The sequence below is a fragment of the Grus americana genome, chromosome 15, assembly GCF_028858705.1.
Source record: "Grus americana isolate bGruAme1 chromosome 15, bGruAme1.mat, whole genome shotgun sequence".
Lineage (NCBI taxonomy): Eukaryota > Metazoa > Chordata > Aves > Gruiformes > Gruidae > Grus > Grus americana.
The window spans coordinates 17939947-17965026 of NC_072866.1; the positions used below are offsets into that span (position 1 = coordinate 17939947).

At 41.7% G+C, this 25080-nt stretch overlaps 2 protein-coding genes across 4 annotated transcripts; both read right to left on the bottom strand.

The window, feature by feature from the left end:
• Positions 1-739: 739 nt before the first annotated feature.
• Positions 740-15750, bottom strand: RRN3 (RRN3 homolog, RNA polymerase I transcription factor). Of its 3 annotated transcripts, none has more exons than XM_054842836.1 (17): positions 15414-15750; positions 14936-14992; positions 13757-13846; positions 13539-13668; positions 12993-13052; positions 11879-11942; positions 11341-11410; positions 9585-9683; positions 8872-8967; positions 8241-8376; positions 7168-7298; positions 5856-5986; positions 4803-4987; positions 4161-4269; positions 3597-3749; positions 2574-2661; positions 740-1863 (listed from the first exon to the last, which is right to left on the bottom strand). In XM_054842836.1, exons 1-17 carry the CDS (start codon positions 15504-15506, stop codon positions 1705-1707), a joined length of 1851 nt encoding a protein of 616 aa, XP_054698811.1. In that variant the 5' UTR covers positions 15507-15750; the 3' UTR covers positions 740-1704. The 3 variants fall into 3 exon arrangements, with proteins under 3 accessions (XP_054698811.1, XP_054698812.1, XP_054698810.1); XM_054842837.1 differs by having other exon boundaries at positions 9585-9707; positions 15424-15726; XM_054842835.1 differs by having other exon boundaries at positions 9585-9707; positions 15414-15726.
• A 2101-nt stretch (positions 15751-17851) lies between these two features.
• LOC129213134 (transmembrane protein 238-like) lies at positions 17852-22457 on the bottom strand. Its single transcript, XM_054842624.1, has 2 exons — positions 21950-22457; positions 17852-19159 (listed from the first exon to the last, which is right to left on the bottom strand). The coding sequence occupies exons 1-2, from the start codon at positions 22348-22350 to the stop codon at positions 19150-19152; spliced, it is 411 nt and encodes a 136-aa protein (XP_054698599.1). The 5' UTR covers positions 22351-22457; the 3' UTR covers positions 17852-19149.
• Between the last annotated feature and the right edge of the window lie 2623 nt (positions 22458-25080).

Here is a 25080-nt window from a genome sequence, read left to right on the forward strand (position 1 = left end):
ACTCCTTGCGCTAGCACTGGTATTTGCAGAGCAAACTCTCTTCAGCGACATGCCAGCACCTGCCGCTCAGCCGCTGCCATCACGGTGAGCAACACAGGTCTGGCACAGAGAAACGGCCCCGTTCCCAACTGAATCTCTACTGTAAGCACGTCCCTTTAGCGTACGGACAGGTCAATGTCTACACCTTTTTAACGTTACACTCTGTGTCACTTACATCTGTCTTTTTTTGCTGTTAAGCAGACAGAGAAGTTCCTGAACCATGTACCTGGAATTACAACTTGGAAAGGTTCTGAAGACACAGAAGTGAAGGAACAGAAAAAGGCAGCTTTCGGAGGACGTTTTCCTCACTGTTGCTGTGAGAACGGCAGGAGGGAATGCAGTTATTATGGATGGAAAGCTGTGTTTATTGCTCAGGACTGACAGTAAAGAGGACTAAAATTAAACCCAAAACCTAAGTCTTAATTTATCCAATGATGAACAGATCCACTGATGCATTTTGCAGTGTCACCCCTGAACCTCATTTTTGCAGTCTGTCAGAACAAACACCCTAACTTTGAGAAGCCAGGCTACACCGAGACCCTTAGCTACACACAGAGATGGTGTAAAATTTTTCAAAGGTGTACCATTTGCGCATCAATCTTTATTGGCTCTGAATAAAAATGTTGTCTTGAAAGCCTCCAGGTTCAGATTCTAAAGAAGGGTAATTAGAGTTTAGTCCCAAATGCATAAAGTTTTCAACTAACTGTTACACAAATAACATTTATTTTTTTTCCACTGTTTATATTCTTACTCAAATCTAAAAGCCAGCAATTGTGAACAGACGACAAGAAACCTATGCAGAGAAACTCTACACTGACACATGAACAACACAAGGACACCAGTGACACCATCACTTCCTTTCTATGAGGGAAGATTTTTTTTTTTTTTTGTATTTTCAGCATTCACATATAAACTTCAAATCCTGAAAATAAATACCTGTCTTGGAGTGCTTCACAAGCACCCCAAACAAAAACTATCTACAAACCATTCAGCTACTCCGTCATTTTCAACACTTCCAACAACCGTCACTTTCACAAACCTGAACTTCCCTAGCTGGGAAAGTCGCGTGCCAGCCACAGATTTAAGAAGCAATAATGCTTTTCATCCAAATACACTTTCCACTATTGAGTGGCTTTACCAAACGCTGTTCTACAGATAGGAAAAGCTTAAGAGATGTGTGCAAAAGAATCGCTGTCAGACTCGAGTCATGGCTTCCCTAGCGTGGGACCATACCATTACTTTGAAACCAACTCAAATCAGTCAGAGTTCAAATACAGTTCAAATACTGACACTGGAGCTCTCGTCCCTGCACAAGTCAGTAGGAAGAAAGACCAGAATTTCACCCAGATATAAAAAAAACTGGTAGAGAAACATTAGTAAACAAAAGTTTTTAAGAGTCCAGAAAAACTATAAAAAAAATCCTTGTAAGTCATAAAAACCATTTCAATGTGAAATTCATAAAATATCACCCTATTTATTCTCTAGGCTTTTCTAGCAACATATGACTTTATCATAACATCTGTAGAAATCTAATGATTAAGAAACAATATTTTTCTTAAATGCAGTAACTTAAGCATTTGCCAGTTTAGAAAGTTGAGCTAAAGTCTCTTTACAGAGCAAAAAATTGCACACAGTTTTCAACCTTTTCACTTCTGATTCTCCACATCACTGAGGGTACGGCACGTAACAGTCTGGAGGGGAGCCAACGCTGCTCACTGGGCTCCGAATATTGGACTCGTACGAATTTGGAGCAATTCCAATCACACCATCATTTTGAGGCGTTTCTCCTTTCAAAAAGTCATCATCTTCATCTTCAGAAGTACCCTGCATAAATTTAGAAGGTTCCATGAGAGCAGAAAGATACTCCAGGTCTCAATATTAAGATCTGGCAGAAGTAATGAATGCTGAGGCCAAAAGGGGTATTTCTAAAATAAATTCTGAAATGTTGCAATAATCAAGTCTGCTAATCAAAACACTACAGGAAAGTTTACAGAGTTACCAGTTAACAAAGCTACACCACCAGGAAGTACTTTTAGGTGTTATCACAAGAAGGAAAGAAAAACAGCGTTTGGAGAACTCAAACAAAAATCTGACATAGGACAGACGTTCTGAAGAAGGTGAGCAGACCGCACAGGAGCTTTAGAAGGACGTCACTCAGGACTTGGGTTGTACTACGATCGTCACAGCTAGTTGGAATGGTAAGAGAGTTAGTTCCCGTATTTCATAATGAAAGTACATCTAAATCGTATCTACAAAGTGGATGTCCCAGTGACCTCAGCGTGTCTGTGTTCTGAGAGTGTTCATAGGTGTTCGCAGTGGTCCTGTGCTACCCAACTAACTCCTCTGCAGAGAGGGGAAAAGGGCTCTCAAAGCAAGGATGGATCAATTCCTAAACCCTCCTAATTTCAATCACAGCTTCTCGTAAATGTGTAGTGCACTTGTATCTACTAAAAAAAGCCAAAATATCCTGCAATAGAAGCTGCTGATAAGAGATCTGGCAAAAGCTGAACTGCATTTTGATCAGAAAAGATTACCCTTTTAATGGGTTTCTTCAGGTTCTCTAGATCTTCAGCACTCAGCTCTTCCCAAAACTGATAAAAAGGATCAATCATCTTCTTTGACCTGAGAGGGGAATTAAAACACAGCATGAGTTAATGTATTCAGTAAGTTACATGTATCACATTTTAATAGTACAATATAAAACACTTGGCATTTTGATAGCCCTCTGTAGCGTTTTACTAACTATTCAATTAATCCCTATATAATCCCCAATTAATCCCATGAAGAAATAACTCCACTTTGCTGAGGTACAAGTTACAATTGTTTGCTTGAGAAGTTCTGATACAGTCAGGTCTCCTAATTTCTAGCTGGGTATTTGTAATAGCTATGCTATGCTTGCAAATAAGCATAATTTTCTTCCGAATTTTTAGAAGCTAATATTGTGTGGCTTCTTTAATAATTTCTACTTCTATGAAAGGTCTCCCTTCTGTGGAGACGGATTTTTCTTTTTTTAAGAGACAAAAAAAGCCAGAATGTTGCCCTCTAACATTAAAGATAAAAAGTGATTAAAGCATCATAGTGCTAGACGTTTCGAAGAGCTGCAAATAATCCACTATTCATTAAAAAAAGCGAGACATTTTAAATAAGCTGAAGCCTCCAATCAAGAAGCAATACACTCAAGGTGCAAAAAACCCAAACCAAACCAACAAAAAAAAATGACAGACCATCACCACGGCTCCAACAAAATATCAGTTAGGCTAACATACAGTATTTTAGAGACTGCTTAAAACAAGGAAAACCAAAAGAAAAGCCACCAAACATATTAACTAGACCTTCCAGGAAACCAGCTCCTGTTCCTTCTTCATCACTATATGTCACAGTGGGGGTAAATCTCAATTCAAACCTTTGACAATCTAAATTATGCAATGTTAAAATACAGAACATGAGAAGCAGTAAAGATGAGGGAAGAAAGCAAAATGCAGAAACACAGTTTCTTAGTTTTAGTTCATTATTTTCTGCAAGGCAGAAATGAGTTGATGATTATTTTTAAACTCTACCTTTTGAGCACGTAGGGATCAAAGGGGAAGAAACTGTCGAGTGGGTTAGTGCACGTCTGCACAAGGTCCCCCCCAGTGCCACTCCTAACGACTGGTATGAACTGCCTGTTGTTCCTCTCAATAATTGTGTAGCAGAACACCAACTGGTATTTCCTTTAAAAAGGTAATAAGGATAAGCATTTCTAGCACACAGAAAGCAAGAATTTCAGATGGTACTAAAATATGAAGTTATTTTTTAACAAACATCAGTTCTATCTTCCATTTTCCAACTGATACTAGTTTTCAAGATAGTCAGATGGTAAGGAATCTATTCTCATCCCCTGCACTCCTGTAAACTTCACTCCAGGTAGAATCATATTGGCTCCAACACAAAGCAGATTCATGGTACTGTAGGATTTCATTGAACTGAACCAGAAATAATCTTATCCCACTTAGAATATGGGCATATACACGAGTTGTCTTAGGTAATACTGTGCCTCACAAAACCCGTCCTAAATACTGCGCTGTTCTTAGATACACACACCCACCCTCATCAAGCTGAAATCGAAATAAATGAGTAGGTACCTGGTAATGGCAGCAAACAAGTTCACAACAGAGGGTATACAAATCTTCAGAGGGTTTAGCTGACACATGACAATTCGCTCAAAATTTAAACTCTGCAGATATGACAGACCTTCAAAATAAGAACATTGGCAAATACAGGTTATATATTACACAAGCTTAACTTAATTTCTAAGAATTTCCAGTCTGACCAGCCTGCATTCCATGCAAGATTGCAGAAGCACATCCAAGGGTGCTCTGGTACAGTACAGATCTGGTCCACAGCTTGTTCAGCAGAAAAGCTATTTTAAATAACGGTAACCCTCTAATACAGACACTACACTTACACACCCATGACAGGGACTGACAGAGGCACCGAGTCAAAGATTATTAATCAAAGCCCACACTAGTTTTATACAGCTGGAATTCAAACATGCTCAGTAAGTGGGGCCAGAAATCAATGTTGAGGAGTTATCTGCATTGCTTTCAATAGTAGGGAAAACCAAGATTATTCGGCTTGGTAGCCCAACAGGTGTACAAGCCATCCCATTTGATTTAGAGCACAACAACATAAACTTGCCATCAGATACGTGACTGAACAGAGCATTACAAAACATACCCACAGTAAAACTTGCAAATGAATCCGTTCAAACCTAATACACTCACCTTTCCTTAAGTTTCCATCCAAAAGCTGTTTATGGCGGAAAATAAGTGTATAGAACACCGCCTGACATGTAGAATAAAATGGCCCGTGGAGAGCTACATCACAGTAGGCATTAGCCCCTGTATCCTGATTATCAATGTATTTATGCATCCAGTTAACCAGAAGATCCAGGCATGCTTTTACTGTACTATAATGAAGGAAAAGAAACAAGTGTAAAAATAGCATCTGAAATGGCATAGAAAAGATATTAAACAAGTATTCAAGAATCTCAGTGGTTATAAAAACATCAGTAAGAAAATCTCACTGTAAAAAAGGAGATTGTTGTGAGCTTTCTCCTTTATCTCAGCATCAAATGAATCAATGTACCAGCACTGGAAACCCCAATCAGTGAAAGCACAAGATGCCAGAAGAGATTAATCTATGAATGTATGCTGTGTGCGAAACGCACAGTAAAAACAGTTAGAATCCTGGGCTACAGGTAGTACAGGGAGATGACTCCCATGTCCAACAAGTAATTCCAATATCAAATTAAGTTCAACATTCAAGCCACCGAGCCCAGCCAGAATGGCATAAAAATACAGAATGTGTACATATAAAAGAAGACATTTCCACCCATCTGTTTAAGTATTTTAATCCATCTGTATCAAAGTACTTGAACACTCAACTTCCCTGTCTCAGAGCCTATGCAGAATGCCTAACACAAGGCATCAAAATTTTCTGCTTGTGAACATCAGATATACTGGGCATCCATGACTCCACCTGAAGTCAACATAACCTACCCGTGCTCAGCACTTCTTGGTAAGTGAAGCCTGAAACAAGTCACGAATCCCAGCAACCGTTAGTCTGCATCCTATCAATGCAAAGCTTTCCTGGAAGCCTCAAGACAATACTGAAAGAGTACTGTGGAAAGGACCAACAAGACTATCGATAGAGGCTTACTGGCAAAGCAGCGGGAACAGAAGACCAACATTGTGCGTGCATTCTGTGAATTCTGTGCTTAACCCCAGCAATCCTCATGTATAAGCAGAACCAAACAATTTATCACAACAACTTACACAACTGGAATAAATTTAGCTCTTGCCAAGAAGCTGCCAATATAACTCCCAGCAGTCTGCCTGATCACAGAAGGATTGTTTGGATCATGTAGTTTTTTCCAAAGATGGTCTAAAAATGCCTCAGCCAACCCCTGGAAACAAGATACACAGAAATCATGAGCTGTTATGCTGACAACACTATAAGTAACAGATTCCTACTACTCAATTCCCACAATTTCCATAACCAGACCATTAAAAAAAAAAAATCTACTTGTAACTGTAGTAAATAGCTATTCCTACACATGATGGAAGAGCACTCTTTTCAGTTTCTTTTTCTATACTTAGCTGTAAAAAGTAAATGGTACCAGAAGTCTGGGAAAAGGTCAGGAACAGATGCACAAGAAGTGTTTAAAAACGAGCGGTAAGAAGGTCAACACGAAGTGACTGTTCACTGTCTCTTGCAGCAGAACAGGTCAACAACTTCCAAGGAAAATAGCAGGAAGTTGAACTTGAAGAAACAAAAGTGATTCTTCATCTTAAATGGTTATATTGTGGAACTTCTTGCCACAGAAGTTCATGATATCAAAAATTCACATCAGTACAAAAAGCACCGTATCACAAGGTATTTCCTCCTTGAATTTGTCCATCATGGGCTGTTACTACAAGAGAACATTTGGCTCAAGAAGTCACCAGACTGCTGCTGGAGGCTGAAAGGGTATTCTGGCAAAGCATCACAACAGGCTTGCCCCGTTTTGATGTTCTTTCCAACACATCCAGTACTCATCACTGTCAGAGACAGGGCATTAACTTAACTGGATCTTTAGGTACTCTAACACAAAAAGTATGGATGTTCTTATTTTTATATGGTACAAGAAAGAACAACAGTTGGCTTGAGAGAGATGGGAAAATGGTGGGGGAGGGGGGGGCGCAGGGAGGGAACAAACAGCAAACATGAAATTCAAATTGAAGAGCTAATGCAGACAGTATCTTGAAGACAGTTTTGGGATGCTGAAGAAACTTGCTGGAGCACTGTGTCTCCCGGCTCAAGAGTCTAAGTGAGCCTTGTCAAAGAGGTCCGCTAAACCAAGTTCCTTCACACTAGCTGAGACTCCATCTGTCTGCAGTTTATGAACAAAATGGGAAGAGCAACCACATAAAGAAAAACTTCAAAAAAGGAGTAACAGAGAAGGAAATAAAGCAAAGATAATGAATCCTGATGTACTATCTTCAGACTAGAATTACCACAGAAAACAACTATTTTTTGTAAAAAAAGCCAAAACAAGGATGTAGAAATGACAGAAGACACTGCATTTTAAAAACAGCTTCTACTCACCAATTTAAAGCTACAGATGTAAAACATGAAATACTGCACATGACATGAAGCATGAGTTGGTAAAATGAGCTTGTCAAAAACAGAAACCAGATCCCGATACAAATCCTTTGTGTTGTTGATATCAAGCTTGCCTACACAACAACAAAAGAAAACAGAACAAAATGAGCCGTTTCAGGTTTTTTTCCTGCCCTCATGCTGCAAAAGTGGCATTTATATCTTTCTAAACCAGTAAGAAATATGTAAAGAAACAGTGTCAAGCTGACTTCTACGCTTATCTGGCATCTAAAAAATATTTATAGTAAGACCTCCCAGGACTTCAGTTCTTCTGCTTTTTACATGGCGTATACGGAGAATACCTGTGTGCGCGCACGCACACGTGCGTAAAACTGGCAGACATGCAAACTTGGCAATAATGTGCGAATTCAGAAGAGTCAGAAAAAAACCACTAAGAAATAAATTACCCGATTTATGTGAAGAAGATACAGCAAAATGGTTTCTAAATATTGTTTTAAATATATAAATCTAAGAAATTCAAACCCTTAATAAACGCCAGCATAAGACATCTCCTTCAGGTTTTTCCTCTAACACAAAGCCTTGCTGTAGCACTTCCAATTGAGTGACCCAGCTGGTTGTTTTAATCTACTTCCAGTCCTTGTGATGTTTAAAGGATCCCTAGTTCTACTACTCAAAGCAATACAGTAGAGCAAACAATAAAGCACCGTGGTTAGTCAGAAAGTATTTCTAATCCCCTAAATTTTGCAGCACAACGGAAAAACAAAACTCTATCTACCTTTACACCCTGTAAGGTCACAGCTCACATACAGGGTCATATTTATATAAACAAAATGTCTCCAACTGAAGAGCAGACTTTTAAAGTCAGAAATGTACCTTGGCATCCTCTGCCAACACCACCGGGCAGAGGCAGGAACGCAGACTACAGCCTGCTGAGGGCAGAATTCTGCCACTAAAGGGAGAGGGCTCTATCCTGCAGCAGTGCAAAGCAAGAACTCCCCTTTGTTTTTTCTTACTTGTCAGCAAAACAACAGATTTGGTTATAGTTCAAGTGTTCTTACCATCCACATGGCAAACATCTTTAATATAGGAAAACAGGATGGTCATCAAAATATCAAGGCGCTCTGCAAGTGGATGGGCCATTCTCTCACTCCTGGAAGAGACAACTTTGCTTCCTTTTCTTTCTTCATCTTCCTCCTGGTAAGTAAAATGGCAGTCATGCAGCTGTTATATACACAACATCATGAACACAGCAATTACAGGAAAAGTGAAACTAAATTTCTCTTTCAGTGATGTGCTAAAGTTTTGTCTTTTTTTTTAAAAAAGCAGTATCTAATTACACAGCTTAGTTTACAAAAGTTTGCTTACACTAAGCCAACTACCATGGATTCTTCAATTAGCTTTATGTATAGCTGCTAGTGTTTTTACATAACGAAATTGATTCAGCACGTACGCTGGGTATTTGCATGAATAAAGTCAATGCCCGGAGAACACATTAATGATCTGTCTGCTGTTCAGGTTTCAAGAGCTGTGTGCAGTGAAGTAACGACAGAGCAAGAACGCATTGCTACACCGCCTCAGTCTGCAGCGCAGTTAACGACAGAGCAAGAAGGTACTCCTACACTGTCTTAATTCATAGCCACCTCAGAAGTGAAAGCTTTACTAAAAAACTTTTAGCAGAAGATAGCCAACCATGTCAAAAAGTCCCTCCTCTGTAGACTTTTCCTCGCTATCAGAGTTATTAGCAGTTTCTTCAGCGTCTTCAATATCTTGCTGTGGAGTACTGACCTACAGTTTCAAACAAGAAATTGATTTTTATAAGACCATGACAATATGAAACCTTTTTTTATTATTTACATAAGAAATGATGAGTAATTTCTAGACTAGATTTTGTCCTTGACTAAATAAACATTTTAAAAAGGAACAATACATATGTAATACACGAAACACACACTCCAAACTGCCTGAAACTTCATCACCAGAACAGAAACTCTCCCCAGACTGTTATATGCTGAGGTTTTCCAAAATAAAAGCCTTCATCACTTACAATGCTACGACTCCTGTCTTTTTTAAGAGATCCTTTTACTTCAAAGGGATGATAAAACAGATCAGCCATACAATGAGAAAACACATTCTCTGCACATCAGCACCAATCACACAGTTATTTTGATTCGGGTGTGGAGATTCCACGCAGGGTGTAACAGTACACATCACACAGTCACGCTCAGGTGGGGGAACATCTTAAGACTGGGAATGGAATGTAAATTTCGTTGGTTTTATACTCATGATCATGAGCACTACTGCGACATATTTTTTGTGGAGCTTAACACTGCAGCATATTTAATTTCCTACTCTGTGCATTTTAACACCAAGCTTCCTTAAAAGATGATACAGAACAAACTTACATCCAACTTTAACAGCTTTTCAATAATAAGCTCCAGAATTTGAAGCCTCAGAGTTGGAAGGTACACTGTAACTCGTAGCAGGTTATGAACATAACATTCCTGTAACACAAAATTAATTGATACCTATAATAATATTAACAGAAAGTCTAATTTCTGCCAAGGATTTTTAGAAAACAAGTTTCTTAATTTGTTATCTAAAGAGCCAGAAACAGGTTTAAACAGACTGTATTCAATCTAGAATAAGTTAACGTTTAAGCCAAACATCAACTTTCTATTGTTAAGCTGTGTTATCATTAACTTCTTAATCTACTATTTCCATGCAAATTTTCCCAATTATCTCTACACAGAGTAAGTATAAACATTCCATAAGAAAATTTATTCATTTCCATGTCTAAACTTTCTCCAGGAAAATTAAAACACAAAGTATATTCCTCACTACATCTACAACCAGCTCTAGTAGAACTGTTTCAAGTGAGACTGAATACATCTTTATTTCAGGTTATTATAATACACCAACAACAATTCTAAATTCCACAGGTAAGTCTCCTCAGAGTCATTCTGATTATAATTCAAAGAGGTTAACAGACAAGTTCTGTGAGTGCGTGTTTGCCCACCCATATATACATGCATCAGTACAAAAGACAACGCTGTAAATTTCATATAGCAAAACTGTCAAGTCAATACATAAAATTAGGCAAAGTACCCCATTTAAGTACGCCACAGTCTCTTTGTGAATATGCATTATAACACAACCTTTAATTACATGAGCACATACGATTTTTCCACAGGCCATCTGGCTCGCTCAGTACATAAAATGGATAAAGCTTGTTTAATGAAAATGTATAAATTGGAAATATTTAACAACAAGCATGGACCGTATTTTTATTAAGCTTCAGTAGAATCTTGCCCTGAAAACAGTGTCATGAATTTCTTTAAAGAAATAAAAATCGTTTTCCTAACACCACGTAAGAGCTATAATCACCCTTGTTTGACAGATAGAGAACTGATGCCAAAGTTATTTGGATTAAAAAAAAAAAATTTAAAAAAATTAAAAAAAACTAGCAAGGTATACAAAGAAATTTAGGGGTTTTCAGCACTTGATGAGTTCAGAACACAGCTCGAACTGAACGTGGCTGGTGGAGCGGGGCTCTGCCTTTCTGTAAAATGAAGTGCCAACATATCAGATTGGAACAAGTAAATATAAAGATCACACAAGAGCTGTAACCTGTCAAAAGTCTCCAGCTTGTTTTTCACCACACATGAGCACTGTACCAAAGATGTAATAAACCAACTTAACACCTTACGCTACTGGCAACTTGGATTTCACCTATAACGTCCATTGCTTTCTGTCTGCGTATCAAATCCCCCGTTTTTTTCTGATAAATACTTTCCAGTTTTGACAATAAATGAGACAGGTATCCTACCGTCTCCTTACTACACAACCCTGAGATTCATCGCCAAAGAGGTCCATCTTGTGCATTGATTAAGAAAGCAATCCTGTGGAAAAGATATGCAGTTATGTCATTAAAGACTAGCATAATGCTTATGCACAAGGAACTGAAGTATGCTTGGACAACCTTATACTAAACAGACATACCCATATATATACATATACATATCTGTATTAAAAAATAACAATAATCTTAAACAATACACTCAAAAATCTGCATTCAATGCCACCAAATCAGTTGTCATACTATAGAGTATATTTATACATTAAAAGAAGTGAAGAAATAAAAATATTCACAGCTCTTACCAAAGTTCTTTCTGATTTATTAATGAAAGGAAAGTTTTCCACAAGTATGGGCATGAGAAATTGTGGTGTCCTACAATTTAAAAACAAAAACAAAACCAAACCCAAAAGTTATAGGTTATTACCACGAGAGCAAGTGTTGAAGCTTCAGCACTCTAAACACAGACTGGAATAAGCTTAAGTCACAGTAGCTTTATTTTAAGGTAAGTAATTGTATAAAATCTTTTGCAAGGATCACCGGACAGATAATAAGTGGCAAACTTTGACTGTGGACTTGTTAGAAGCCACTTCAAAGACCCTGCTACAAACACAACTTCCCCTATTTCCTATTCCCATTAACAGGATTTTCAGCTGCAGATGCCTATGGAAATTTCACAATCATTGGATACGGCATTCCACCAATTAGTGAATATTAGGAAAAATCATGCAATGAAAATAAGTATTATACTTCCAATTAAGAGAAAAGAAAATAAATTCATCAGTTCACAAGCTTTAAATCCGCAAGGGAAGGGCATACAAAACCATGGGATCACATACTTACGAAGGAACATATCTTGCAACAGTTTGCAACGCTCTATGGCATGTATTAAAGTTTTCGGAAAGGTCTAGAGAAAGAAAAAAGTACTCATGCATTTGGTTACAGAAAACTAAATCAGGAACCAGAAAAAACAGTTCATATCAACTAAACATTTTGAAGATTCCCAAGGAAATTAATTTGCCAAAATGTGGGGATTTTTTTTTTGGAGCGTTGTGGTTTGTTTGGTTTTTTGTTTGTTTTTTTAAGTTGAACTGCCTTAGTACCAAAACAAGCATGAAAAATAATTCCAAATAAAGGTCACAGCATCACGACCAATAAACTCTGAATGTGCTGTCAGCCCCAAAGCCAGGTATTGTTGTTATACAATCTCATACTGAACACTAAACTGGAACATCCAAAGTTTATCCCACAATACACAAATATTTAGAAGATACATTAAATCCAAGTTTGTAACTAGATAAAATCTATTGAAGGATTAGGCCTCATTTTCACAAGAGTCAAACAAACAGCTAATTAGGCTTATATAGCAGGCTTTTTTTATCCAAACAGCATCACAAGCTAACAGCAGAAGAGTAGTTGGCTCATCACAAGCAGAACTGAAATTTATTCTAGCATTCAAGACAAAAAAATACGAAATTCTTGAAAAACATTTAGCTGTCTCTTTGCTTTATCAATAAACACGCTAATTATGCCGCTTTTTTGTTATAAAAATCAGTTGTATTTGAGCTTACCACAGGCAGACAACAAAAAACTCAAGAATCCCCCAAATTATCTAGTTTTAGTGAGGTAAATAAAATGGACAACAAACAACTCCTAACTTGTCTTTGGCTTTGAAACAATGTAGGAGTAGGAACATTTTCCTATGCATTCAGTCTTATGCCACCTACAGACACTGCACCAACAGGAATACTTCGAAAGTAACAAGGAGTGGGTCACCACACTGCTGGTTCCAGTACAATAAAGTCTTTGCCTTGGGAATTTAAGGATATACTGTTTCTTAATGTTTTACATTAACTCAGGTGAGTTACTTCTATAAAAAAGGAACAACATGCACTGTATACTTCTTTAGTAAAGGTATTACAGCAGCATATATAAGCCATGCTTCCTTTCTACTCACTTTCATCATCATCATCAGAGTCCGAAATATCCACATCATCTTCTCTGACGGTTATTCGAGCTAGCAAAAAGTGAGATTATTATATCAAAATTGTAAAAATTTTACAGGTAACAGTTTCAATGTCAAATCAAACACACTGGACAGTCTTCATCAGGACTAAAGCATCAAAATTATCCACAAGACTTTCTAAAACAAGGAGAAGCTCGTCAAAAAGACTGTTTCATTCACAGAACCAGGAGGTTCTTGAGAACATCTGACATGATCCTCACTGCAGCTTTTGGTTTTAGCAATAACATTATGCAGTTCATCCTGTTCCAAGACATCTTCATAAACGGGGTCTGTATTAGCCACTAGAATACGTCTTTTAAAATCTAGGTACAGAAAACTATCTGTATTACAATTCAGCTATTCAAGTGGAGAAAGTAATCAAGAGGAAAATAAACCCAACCCAATAATGAATTGTGTCACGCATTGATTTATACAGAATTTATCTAGGAAAAGCATTTTGATAGGCAAACAAAGAAGATTAATCTTAAAGTAACTTACGGGGGACAAACTGGGATACAATCATCCGGAGGCATGGCCTAAGATGGACAGTTTGTGCTGACACTAAGTTGCCAAGAAAACCCAGATATTCTTCCACTACCTCTCGGCTTCTTCTCAACCATGGCAGCTTCTGAAAGTACACAGAGACCAAGCTGTCGAAGATAAAGGCTTTGAGTCCTAAACTCTTTAATCTTCCCATGTAACAAGCGGATATTTACCAGCAAAATGCTGACCAGTTGTTCAAGCTCTTTGGTCAAATATGCAACAGAAGCTCGAAATTCATGCAGCCAATTAATGATCTGGGCATCCTTAAAATAAGCAGAAAAAACCAGATAACTATTCCAATAAACACTATTACCTATTACTAGAAAATAACAAAATCCTTAAAAGTCAAAGAGTAAGATTGTAAATAGATATTATTTTCGCATTTACATGCAAGTAATTTCTTTGTGTCCTCACCAACAACGCTTCTAAACGCAAGAACAAATGCATACCAGCTCCTAAACCAACAGCCTGCCTGGAAGCCTTAACTTACAGGCTGAGCAAGGCATGCAGACCTCACTCACACAGAACATACTTAAAAGAAACGGCATTCAGTCTTTATTTTCTTTTCTTTTTGCTCCAGTTTAAGCAGAAGAGACATTCAAGCCTTGAAATAAGAGATACTGAACAGTAGCAAATTGACACAGAAAATTTTACGCTGATTTTCCCTGTATGCTCTAAAAGGCCTGCTAAAACCAAAGTACTTTACCAAATGTCCTCTTTAAAGAGAAAAAAAAACTCCATACAGCATTATGCTTCCTGCAGCGTTCTTCTCACAGCTTTGTGGTTTAATTAAAAGGGAAGGAAGAAGAAAAAAAAAAAAAAAGGCCAGCAATTGTGAGTACTCACAGCTATACAGAAGAGCGGAGAAACAATCCTTCTGGGTATGACTACTAAATGCATATATATCTTACTGCCTATTTACACAAGTTTTTAGTAAGATGGTAAAATTCATGGAACTTAAAGGTTTGAAAGTCAGAAACCATGGTTTGATCTACAGCAGCATCTACAAACAAGCATCAGTGACCTAGAAAGATGGTATCTGGAACAAAGACAGATGCTGTCACACAGCAAAAGGTTTCTCACTCTAGAGCAAAGAGTCAGTCGGTGAGCACGAGACATCATTTATCAAGATACTGCGTATAAGACACGTACGTGTGTAAACAGAAAATTGTTGGGTTTTTTCTCTCATTTAGAATTTTAATTCTGGTGGTTTCCACACAGCAAAAAGCTGACAAATGCAGCTAGATGTTTAAAGCAATGGGTTGGGGTGAGCACCGGAATGACTCACGTGATGACTAGAGTCAGACAGCCGAACTTTAAATCCTCAGACCGCTTACCACCAGAACTCTCACCTTTATGTCCGGGTCTGACAGCTGATGCTTCAACAACTCAAAATCCGTAGTCTCACCCTAGCAGGGAAAGAAAAATAAGTAAATCACGCTCATCTTTTCCCAGCGAGACATACCAATTGCCTCAGCCTATGTGAAGAGCCTGGCATTGCTGAGCAGTACCGTGAGGACAGGGAAGCCAGGCGGCTCGGGAAGGCGGAGGCAGGCGCAGCCCCCGCGGGCAGTTCCGGGCTGCCCTCCCCGTGCCGTGAGCCGGGCCTGCCCGCGGCGGGGCCTCTCTCGGGCTGACTCACGGCAGCCTTTCCGCCGGCGCGGCCCGGGCCCTCCCGAGCCAAGGCAGGCCGCCTTGTGCCAGGCGGAACGGGCCCTCACGCTGCAGCTGCCCGCCAGGAACCGGGCGCACCGGCACGGCGGGCAGCCGGGCCCCGCAGGCACCACCCGAGGAGAGCCGCGACGGCCGGCGGGGCAGAGCCGCGGTCACCTTTTCGTACTTCAGCAAGATATCCGTCAGCGTCCCGCCGAACCGCACCGTCTTCCTGGGCGGGGAGCTGATGAACTCGTCCCCTCCCAGCATGGTCACGGCCCCGCGCCTCAGGGAAGGCTCGGTCGCGTGAGCGCCCTCAGGAGCCCGGCGGAGGGGCCGGAGCAGCCCCCGAAGCCCCGGTCACCGGGCGCGCCCCCCCCCCCGGTGTCCCGCCTTGCCTGGCGGTGGCGGGAGCGCGCGCCCCGCTAGCGGGACAAGGGGGGCGGCCCCTCGCGCGCTGCCTGCCCGCGCCGCCACATGCCGCGGCCGGGCGGAAAGGGCGCTCGTCCCGCCGGAAGCGGGCAGCGCTCCGCCCCTCGCACCATAGAGAGGCGCGGTTGGAAGGGCCGCAGCCGCTCTGGCCCTGCCGCCGGTGGTGCGGGCGGACCGAGAGGGACGCTTTCCTCCTCGTCAGGCGGGAAGCTCTGCCGGTACCACACTGACCCCCGGCGGGACCGAGGGCGCCTCCCCGGCACCGGCAGCCCGCGCTTCCAGGCGGCGGGTACCGAAGGGCTAGCGCTGGGGAAGCGGAGCTCGGGATCTAACCGCAACGTGCCGATGGAGCGCTCGGAGCTCCCCGCGCCGGGAGCAGGCGGCCCCGCGGGCAGCGACCGCAGCGCGGCCCACAGGCAGCAAACCCGGGGGTTTGGAGGGCAAACCGAGCGGTCCGAACCCTCAGCGGGGAGCGAGGAGGGCCAGCGCCCGGGCCGGCAGCGCGGAACCGGTAACTGCTGCTCCTCCCGAAACGCCGTGTGCGCACACGGCTCTAGCGAGAGCCATCACCTGCGTTTAATTCAAGGGCCACGGGGGGGTTGTTTTTGCTGGCTGCGTTAAGGATGTAGCAGCTTGGAGATCATCGAATTCAAAAGGAATTAAACGCATAAAAAGCCTTCAATAACTTTTAGAGCAACCTGGACAAGTACGAATGGAAACATGCATTTTCTACGTAGTGCTTCGGGAACGTTCAGTCTGCTCCCAACTTTTTGTTCTGTTTAAATTCAGTTAATAGGAAACGTTTACTTCTCGACTCCCGTGAGCCAGTTACAGCGGCGTAGGACGCTCCCTGGCCGCAGCCCTCTGCACCAGCTGTTTGCTCACTCCCTACACAAGCTGCCGCTGCAATAACTGTCTCCTTCCCAGCAACTTTCGCTCCCAGAAGTCACATCAAACAGGTTTTTGTAGAATTTGCTAATAATTTGATTTCTCCCTGGAGAAGGTGTTCCCATTTAAGGACAGTAAACCATATCAGCCACATTAAAACTTGCTTTAGATACAGTCCCCACCTAAAGAGCCTAACAACAAGCATTTCATCCTTCTGCTAGTTACAAGTTAGGGGGTTGGCTTTTTTCCTTTAGTGGAACATGGGAGGCCGGTTTGAGCTAGTTTTAAGGCTTAACCAGCTACAAACCACCCGTGTACAATCGCGCTCCTGCAACCGGGCTTTGGCTCTCTGCGATTTTGGCTGTTTTTACACAGAGCGCGTAGGGCTGTCCTGTGCACAGCTCTGTTCACGCAGCAGCAAGCAGTCCTACGCACGTACAGGTGCTTCTTTCCAATCGACAATATAATATTTGAACGGACTTTGTGCTGCGTTGAGCTACAACTGATAAGGATGCCGGGAGACTAAAATAGCGTTAAATGTTAATGTTTAACTGCTAATAATTCAGTTGCCAGTTTCTATTGAGCACTAGCCTTCCTTATTTACAAGGCAAACAGACGGCATGAAATGGTAGCTGGGTTACATTTTCACAAAAGAAAGGGTCAAGCTGACAATAGTTATCATAGCTCCGCAGCAAGTACTTTTATCTCGCTGTTTAGACAGACCACACTAGTAACATTCTACCTCTTCTCTATGATTAACATCTTCCTTCACCAGTGTGTCAGCTCCTACATTTCATTTTTAAAACCTACCTACTGTTCATAACTGTAAACGTTTGAATCCCATGCAATTTCTGACTGAAGTTGCAATAGCCAACAACATTCTAGCTCCCACCTTATGCAACAATCATTAAGTATTGATAATGGATTTAAAATCAATTACATTGTAATCTACAGTGAATGCAAAGCCCTGCTCAATTGACCCTGGTCATTACGATTGCAACAGTCGATCAGCAAAAAAAATGGTTCACCAGGCTAAGTATGAGAATGGCTGCCCACAAAAGTTTTGGCTTAATGTATAGCTGCTACTAATCATTCCACTTATTAAACACTACATCTCATAATTCAGTTTTTAAGTGAAACTATGGGGAGCCAGGAAAAGCAGTTATCTCTGTTCGGAAAAATGAAATGAAAGAAATTAATGCAAATGACACTGAAACAGGGATCTATAGGTTTTAAGGGAGGAGTTTGGCTTTTTTTTTTTTTAAATCAGACCATGGTAACAGGACAGTGGTCACATTGCAGTTCCTCTAAAAGGAGGAAACAATTGTACACACATCCTAAAAACTGCAGTTTGTAGAGAAGAAATCACATTACAGACCTTCAAGTTTAGTGTTCATATAACCTTGTTGAAAAACTGAGAGCATTTGGAAAACGTTTAAAAATTAGAATATGCATAGAAAAGTAAGAAGTTGCTCCAGTAATTTACAAGAGAACATTGAAAGACATTTCAAGAGTTCATGAGGAAGTACAGCCACAGTATTCTTTGTAAACATTTTCCTTAAATCCACCTCTAGCATTCAGTGAGGTGTGGCATAAAAACCATTGTACCGTGACATTTTAAGATCTACACATATTTGCTAATGGTGGGCTCAAACTCTCGGTGTTAGTTCAAAACCAGAGGAACTCAGGAGACATTTCTCCACACAGGAATTTTAGGTATCATTAACTTTAATATAAATCTTTTTGCAGGTGCTACTTCTCAGTTACATCTAAATGTGAATTTGTTAATATTTTATAAAGCATCAGAGTATTTGTTAATCAACAGGGGGGTTTGTTGGTGGCTCCCCTCCCCAAATGCTTCAGCATTAGGAAAATAATTCCAAACATCATTGGACTAAAAATGCTTCTTCTTAGAGTCATCACATTACATCATTTACAACTATGAAGAATGTACTGGTATGCCAACATCACTATTTTTACTTGTCTACTTACAAAATTCTCAAATTCCAAGTTATTCCAAAATAATGATGAAGCTTTACAAGAGTCACTGTAAATTGTGTATTTACACTATAAACAACTTCTACTACATTTGCAACTTTGCATCAATAGTTTAAAAGCATCGATATTTTAAAAGCACCCTTACAAACAAAAGTATTGCACTGGCATCATAAAAATTCACAGTAAGTTTAACTTCCAGACCTTGGTAAAACAGTGCAAGAGCTTTTCATTGTGCAAGAGCTTTTTATCCAAACATTCCCAAGTTATTAAAAATAATTAAAAAAATATATATTTCATGCTGCAGTGATATTTCTGTGAATTAGGTTTGTTTCGGTTTTAGTTCTCACTTCTTAAGAGATCTAATTTATGTTTTGAAATGGTGAAAAATACCCACAAAAACTATCCAGTCCAACACTGATAATAGGTGTGTTTGGCAGAGATATGGCTCTATGTGTCCATTTTATACAGAGTCCACAATGGTTGCAGAGATTATTCCACAATGAGAGAATCCTATTGCATTGAGTAGGGAATTCTCTTTCCATAATTTGCAGCACTTCCCCCACTTTTAGAGGCAGTAACTTCAATAGTCGTGTCTTCAACAGACCCTGAGGATAATACATTAAGAAAAGGTTACTCCAAAATAATCTTAGAACTTAGTAATTTAAAACTCTAAACTGTTATTTGAACTCAGTCTCAAAAGTATTTTTCCCTCATGTTTAACAGCCAATTGGGACCCAAATAAAAAACTCATCAAGCCAACAGCTCATCTCCAATGGTGACCAGGTATGGATGTCTCAAAGGCGTAAGAACACAACATGCAAGTAATCTCCCCTCAGGATATTATCTCAACTGCCACTTACTGCCCCAGGTCTTCCTGAGCCAAATATATTATCTTCCCCTCTCCTCTGTTTCTTCAAATCAGTACAGTTTTATCTGTCACATTCCCCCAAGCCAAATAATCCCAGACCTCAGTTACACAGCATGTGCAACTCACTGCTTTGTCTGGGGAGAGGCATTCCCTACATACCATTTCCATACTTCTTATGACTGTATAGACCTCTAGAACATTTTATACTCTGCATCTCTTTAGGCTGACGGATCCTAATCTACTTGTTATTCCTTTAATAGAATTCATTCCATATCTTGGGAATTCTCACCCTTCTCACTCACTTCTACTATGTAATTTTTAACATAGGAAATTGGAACAGCATGTAGGATTCCATTAATAACTTCAGAAAGTTTTTAATGCCAAGAACCAGAAAATTATCTAAGTGACAAAAACGCATAAATGGTTTCTGCAAAGACACTTCCTTATTAAGGCAACAGTTAATTTTCCAACCACTTGCAGGGTTTTTTGGTTTTGTTTTTTTTTTTTTAATATTAGGTGAAATCTGAAGTTAATGGCTCAGGAAGCTCTTCTAATGGCCAGTATGGTGGTGGGTTTTTTTGTTTGGTTGGTTTTGTGGGGTTTTTTGTGATGTTTTTTTCCCCTCCTCTCTGTTGACAATATCTGCCCAAACATGTTTAACCCGTTTGGTTAAGTTCATAAATATCTCCAGATGGGGAGAGGATATAGTCTATCAGTAAGGGATGATCTGATTCAGATAGTTGTTTATGAGAAGAAATAAAGTACTTGAGATGGCCTTACCTCAAAAGGGAACCTGAATTATCTTTGGAGGTGCACTAATTTGTTATCCCTTATTTTACCTTGAAAGTTAAAATCATAGCATTTATGTTACAATGTGAAACATAACTCTTACACACTCCCTCTGTCTTGGTTCCTTCTGAATTACAATTACTAATGCAATTGTACTGAAGTTTGTTTACTCTAGCATTAGAAGCTGCTGTTTACTTGGGAGAGCTTGTAATAAAGCGCTCCACGCATCTGCCTCTATAGTTAATAATAAACCATAGATTAGATTATTCCTAATTAAATTCAGTAACATGTAAGATTTGAAATATTTAAAAGTAATGGATAACTTTCACTACTAGAAGTTTATTACAGCAACACCCCCCCATGTGTGCATATTGAAAGCAGGACCATCTACGGAGACAGCATAATATCTCCTGAACTCAATACCTATAATTGCCGTAGTCTTTAGACAGAAAAGGTTAGGCATAGTCATTTAACAAATGTAATTTCTTCCCTGCAATTATGGATATCTGTCAGTTCTAAACCCATTTCAGAAAAAATAAAAAGTCTAAAACAAAAATTACTAATTTTCAACAGCCTGTTTTCTAATTGCAGATATAGTTAATAATAAACTAAACAGCAGTAACAAATCTTTTAAAGCTGTATTGCTGCTGTTCTTATTCCCCCTCCTACAAGTTTTCTATTAAGCAATAGTTATCTATATTCTATGTACCTACTGTAAGAACTTCCTCTCAGGAAAGTTCTGTGGCTTTCATGAAAGACTATTTCCACATGAACTTTTCTGTAATCCAACAGTAGCTTCAAGATTTAGTGTCAAGGAGCAGCAGAAAAAGCTGACCTTGTACGCAGTGAATCAGAACTGCAAGATGTTCAGAATCCTTTCATAGTTCAGACACTTAGTGCAAAACTGTTTATAGAGTTCCTTCAGAAAAGGATTTTACATAGTGAAGTGAAAGCTTTACTTCCCCCCCCCATTTTCAAGGCATTAGGCACGCTTTTCTTCCTAAATAAACATGGCGTATTAACGAACACACTAGGGATATTTTGAAAGGCTTGATAACCTTCAACACTGCTTCAAAGTTGGACCTAGACACTTTCTTTGTGCACTGGATAGTAGCGCATCTTTTTCAGATGACTGAGGGTCAAGGCAAGTAGTTTAACTATTGATTGCACTTATGAGTTCCAAACTATTAGCTACACACTCCGCCTCTAAGCTAAATACAAGCCAGCATTTAACTTTTTTGTGGTTGTTCTCCAAAAAGAAGCACATCATGTTGCAAAAGAGGGAGCTTCCCCTCAGAAGAGCTCGTGTGGGTAGTGGTTGATGGCCATGTCGTTACCCCACACGTACTTCTGGGGGACATGAGGAGTCCCTCCCAGGACCGCTTCAGGACCGCGCAGCGCGAGGGACCCTGCGGTAAGCACTTGGTCACACGCCAGCGGCCTTGTCCGTTCCTCGACGCCTGCAGGAAGTATCTTCGCTGCCTGACCACCTCGCTCACTCGATGCCTGCTGTCACCGCAGTTGAGAAAGACTCCCCACAACTTTATTTTAAAGGTGCGTCAGCGTGAGCGATGGGCAACCGAATCTCAGGGAAGATAGCTCTCAGGGTCGATAGCTCTCAGGGTCCAGCCGAAGTTCGGGGTCCCGCCCCCAGCTCCGCTCTCGCCGGAGGCCCGTCCCGGCAAGGGGGCACGCCCCCGGCCTGGCCTTCCCGCGGCCCCGGCCCCCCGGCCCTCACCTGCTGGAGTCGGCGGGGCGGCCCCGCGGGCCCCCGGTGCGCTGCAGCTCCAGGTCGGCGGCGGCAGCGCGGGAGCGCGGCGCGGGGGCGAAGGCGGAGGAGAGGCGGAGGCTGAGGCCGTGCACCAGCCCCCGCAGCACGCTGTCCCCGCGGCCCTTGGGCGGCGCCAGCCCCACGTCGTCGCGCAGCTCCTCCGGCGGCACCTCCAGGTTGCCCGCGTACCAGAACACCCACCAGATGAGGCTGAGGAAGATGCCGATGCCGCCCGCGTAGATGAGCAGGTCGGAGAAGAACACGTCGGCGAACACGCCGGCCAGCAGCACCGCCAGCCCCAGCGCGTCGAAGGCCAGCGCCAGCCAGAAAGCGGCCACGCAGCGGCCCAGCCCGCCGGGGGCCGCCATGGCGGGGGAGCGGCGGCAGCACCGCCGCCTCAGGCCGCCCGCACCTCAGGGGAAGGCGGGGCGCGGCGGGGGCGGTGCCGCACCTGAGGGGGACGTCCGGGCCACGCCCCCGCTTGCACCTGCGCGGGAACACGCCCCCTGGGAGGGGCTCTGGCCACGCCCCAGCGGCCGCCGAGGCGGGAGGGAGGGGGCGAGGGCGAGCTGCCGTCCCCAGGGCGGCCCCCGGGGCCCCGCTCCCACCTCCGGCCGAGGCCCGGCTCTTGCAGCTGGCCTCTCCCCGCCAGCGGGGTCGGCTGCCCCGGGCTCCCTGAGGCGGCTGGCGCGGCTGGCGCAGCTGGCTCTGCTTCCAGACGCCGCTCCGCTCGGTAAGAGAGCGGCAGGAGCGGCTGTCGGCGTTCTGGAGCTGAGGCGTCCCTCGCGCGGGGCGGTCGCTGCCATTTCCCTGTGCAGGTGGGTGTGAGAGGGGCGCAGCCGGGCCCCATCACCACTCCCCGCGGAGGCCGTGTCCCCTCAGGCGGGGCCGGGCCCCATCACCGCTCCCCGCCGAGGCCGTGTCCCCTCAGGCGGGGCCGGGCCCCATCACCGCTCCCCGCCGAGGCCGTGTCCCCTCAGGCGGGGCCGGGCCCCATCACCGCTCCCCGCCGAGGCCGTGTCCCCGCCCCCGGGCGCTGGACTCCGGAGGGGAGCGGGCACCGTGTAGGCCTCTGCCCTGCACAGAGGTGGCAGGTGGTAGGCAGGAGAGATTTCCAGCGCAGTTATAACGTGCACCTGTAAAGGCATAGAGACTACTTTAGCTGCGTACCTGAGGAGGTTGGCCTCAAAAGAGTGGCTAGAATGTAACTTCAGGTTAACAAGCAGGAAAGTAGTTGTGGATCTAAGATGAAAAATCCAGCAAGTAAAACAGTTATGTAAAAGGCAGGATACGTATTTCAGTTCACCCTGGTGTCAGTTAATGACCTGGTACGTGTCTCTTAATGATCCCGAGTCCCAGATGCAAGAGCTACATTTGGCTGTAGGCTCCCCTGTGTGTTCATTCTAAATAAATGACTAACTCATAGGAAGAATAAAATCCACATCAGTAGTGTTACATCTTATTTAACTGTCAGAATCCTGGATACCCTGCCACATAAAAGGAACAAATTCAACTATACAGAATATGTATTTCATATATTTTTTTTTTCCCCCAGTGGGTTAGTCTGTAGCTGTATCGGTCAGAGGCTTTACACGTCTTACCTAGCTGTATGAACTCCAGTGCTGCAACCAAAGAAAAGGCAAGACCAGCTGCTGCAGTCCCAACACAGGTTGGCTCAGGGTGCTGCAGAATTTCAAGGCAGCAGCTGTTAATATTTTCAGTGTGAAGGATGTTTTTCCACACCTACAGGCTAGCACAGTTCACTGTCAAACACTCATACAGAAGTTACAATCTTAATTTCATAATTTTCTGCACATTACAAATTAAGAAATATTTTAACATGAATGATCACCTAAAAAGACACATTTCCAGAAAGAAGGTGAGTTCTGTGTCACTCTCTTAATTCGCTGTTACCAAAGTGAAGTAATATTTTGTAGCCCAGACTAGAAAGTGATAGGATTATTTTTGGACAAGATTGGATCTTTTCATTAGCATGGATCTAACAGGGATCATTGATTCAGACTTGCTTTTTTGGCCAAGATTTGTTTCTTCAGGGTAGATGAGAACAAGAGGTTGTGGGTTACAGAAAGCTGACACTATGGACCAAGCAGAATCTTTTCATATTCTTTAGTGTTTCTTTTACCACTTATTTAGCATCCAATTACTTTCTGGGTAGCAAATCTATTGATATAGGATGTCCTAAATAGGAGATGGGATAGGGTTTTTTTGAATTCTGCAAATTAGGCTGGTTACATACTGTTGATTAACGTTCTTGTCTCTTTATGACATTTCTGTTTGGACTTGAGTAAAATAATTGTTAATAAAGACTTTTCATCACAAATCTGCCAAATCTCTCTGAGAAGGATGTGAAGTAATCATACAGAAAGGAACAATTTGGTTATTCTGTAAGATTTCAAATATATATACATATACACATATAACACCTTTCAGTTATGCAGTGTATGTTTTACATGCCTTTATGGGACTGGTTCACTTAGCTGGCACACCTGAATTCATACAGCCTTTGGTGTTTTTCAGATGGAAGAAACGAGTATTGCAACAAGCATGCAAGCATACCCTCAATTGTTCTGGTAGCAGAAATGAGGACCAAAAGTGAAGGTAATGAGATTCTGCTTCATGCTGTAAAGTATAAATGGTCAAAGCATACAACGATAGTAAAACTGTCCAATTGTCCATGTTTTTTGGGGTTTTTGTTTTTTTAAATACACAAATATCCTAAGTAAAAATAGCTTAAAAAAATACATTGGCTTGTTATCAGGCTGCCAACTTAAATATCTGGAATAAGATTGATAGATGTCATGCTGTTTTCCTTATATTGAACAACTTAAGAAAAAACAGTAGCAGCTATTTCACATGTTAAATCACATGTTAAATCACATGTTAAATCACATGTTAAATCACATGTTAAATCACATGTTAAATCACATGTTAAATCACATGTTAAATCACATGTTAAATCACATGTTAAATCACATGTTAAATCACATGTTAAATCACATGTTAAATCACATGTTAAATCACATGTTAAATAGATTATCGTGCTTGGTATGCATGCTTCCTGCTTCAGCCCTTGGCTG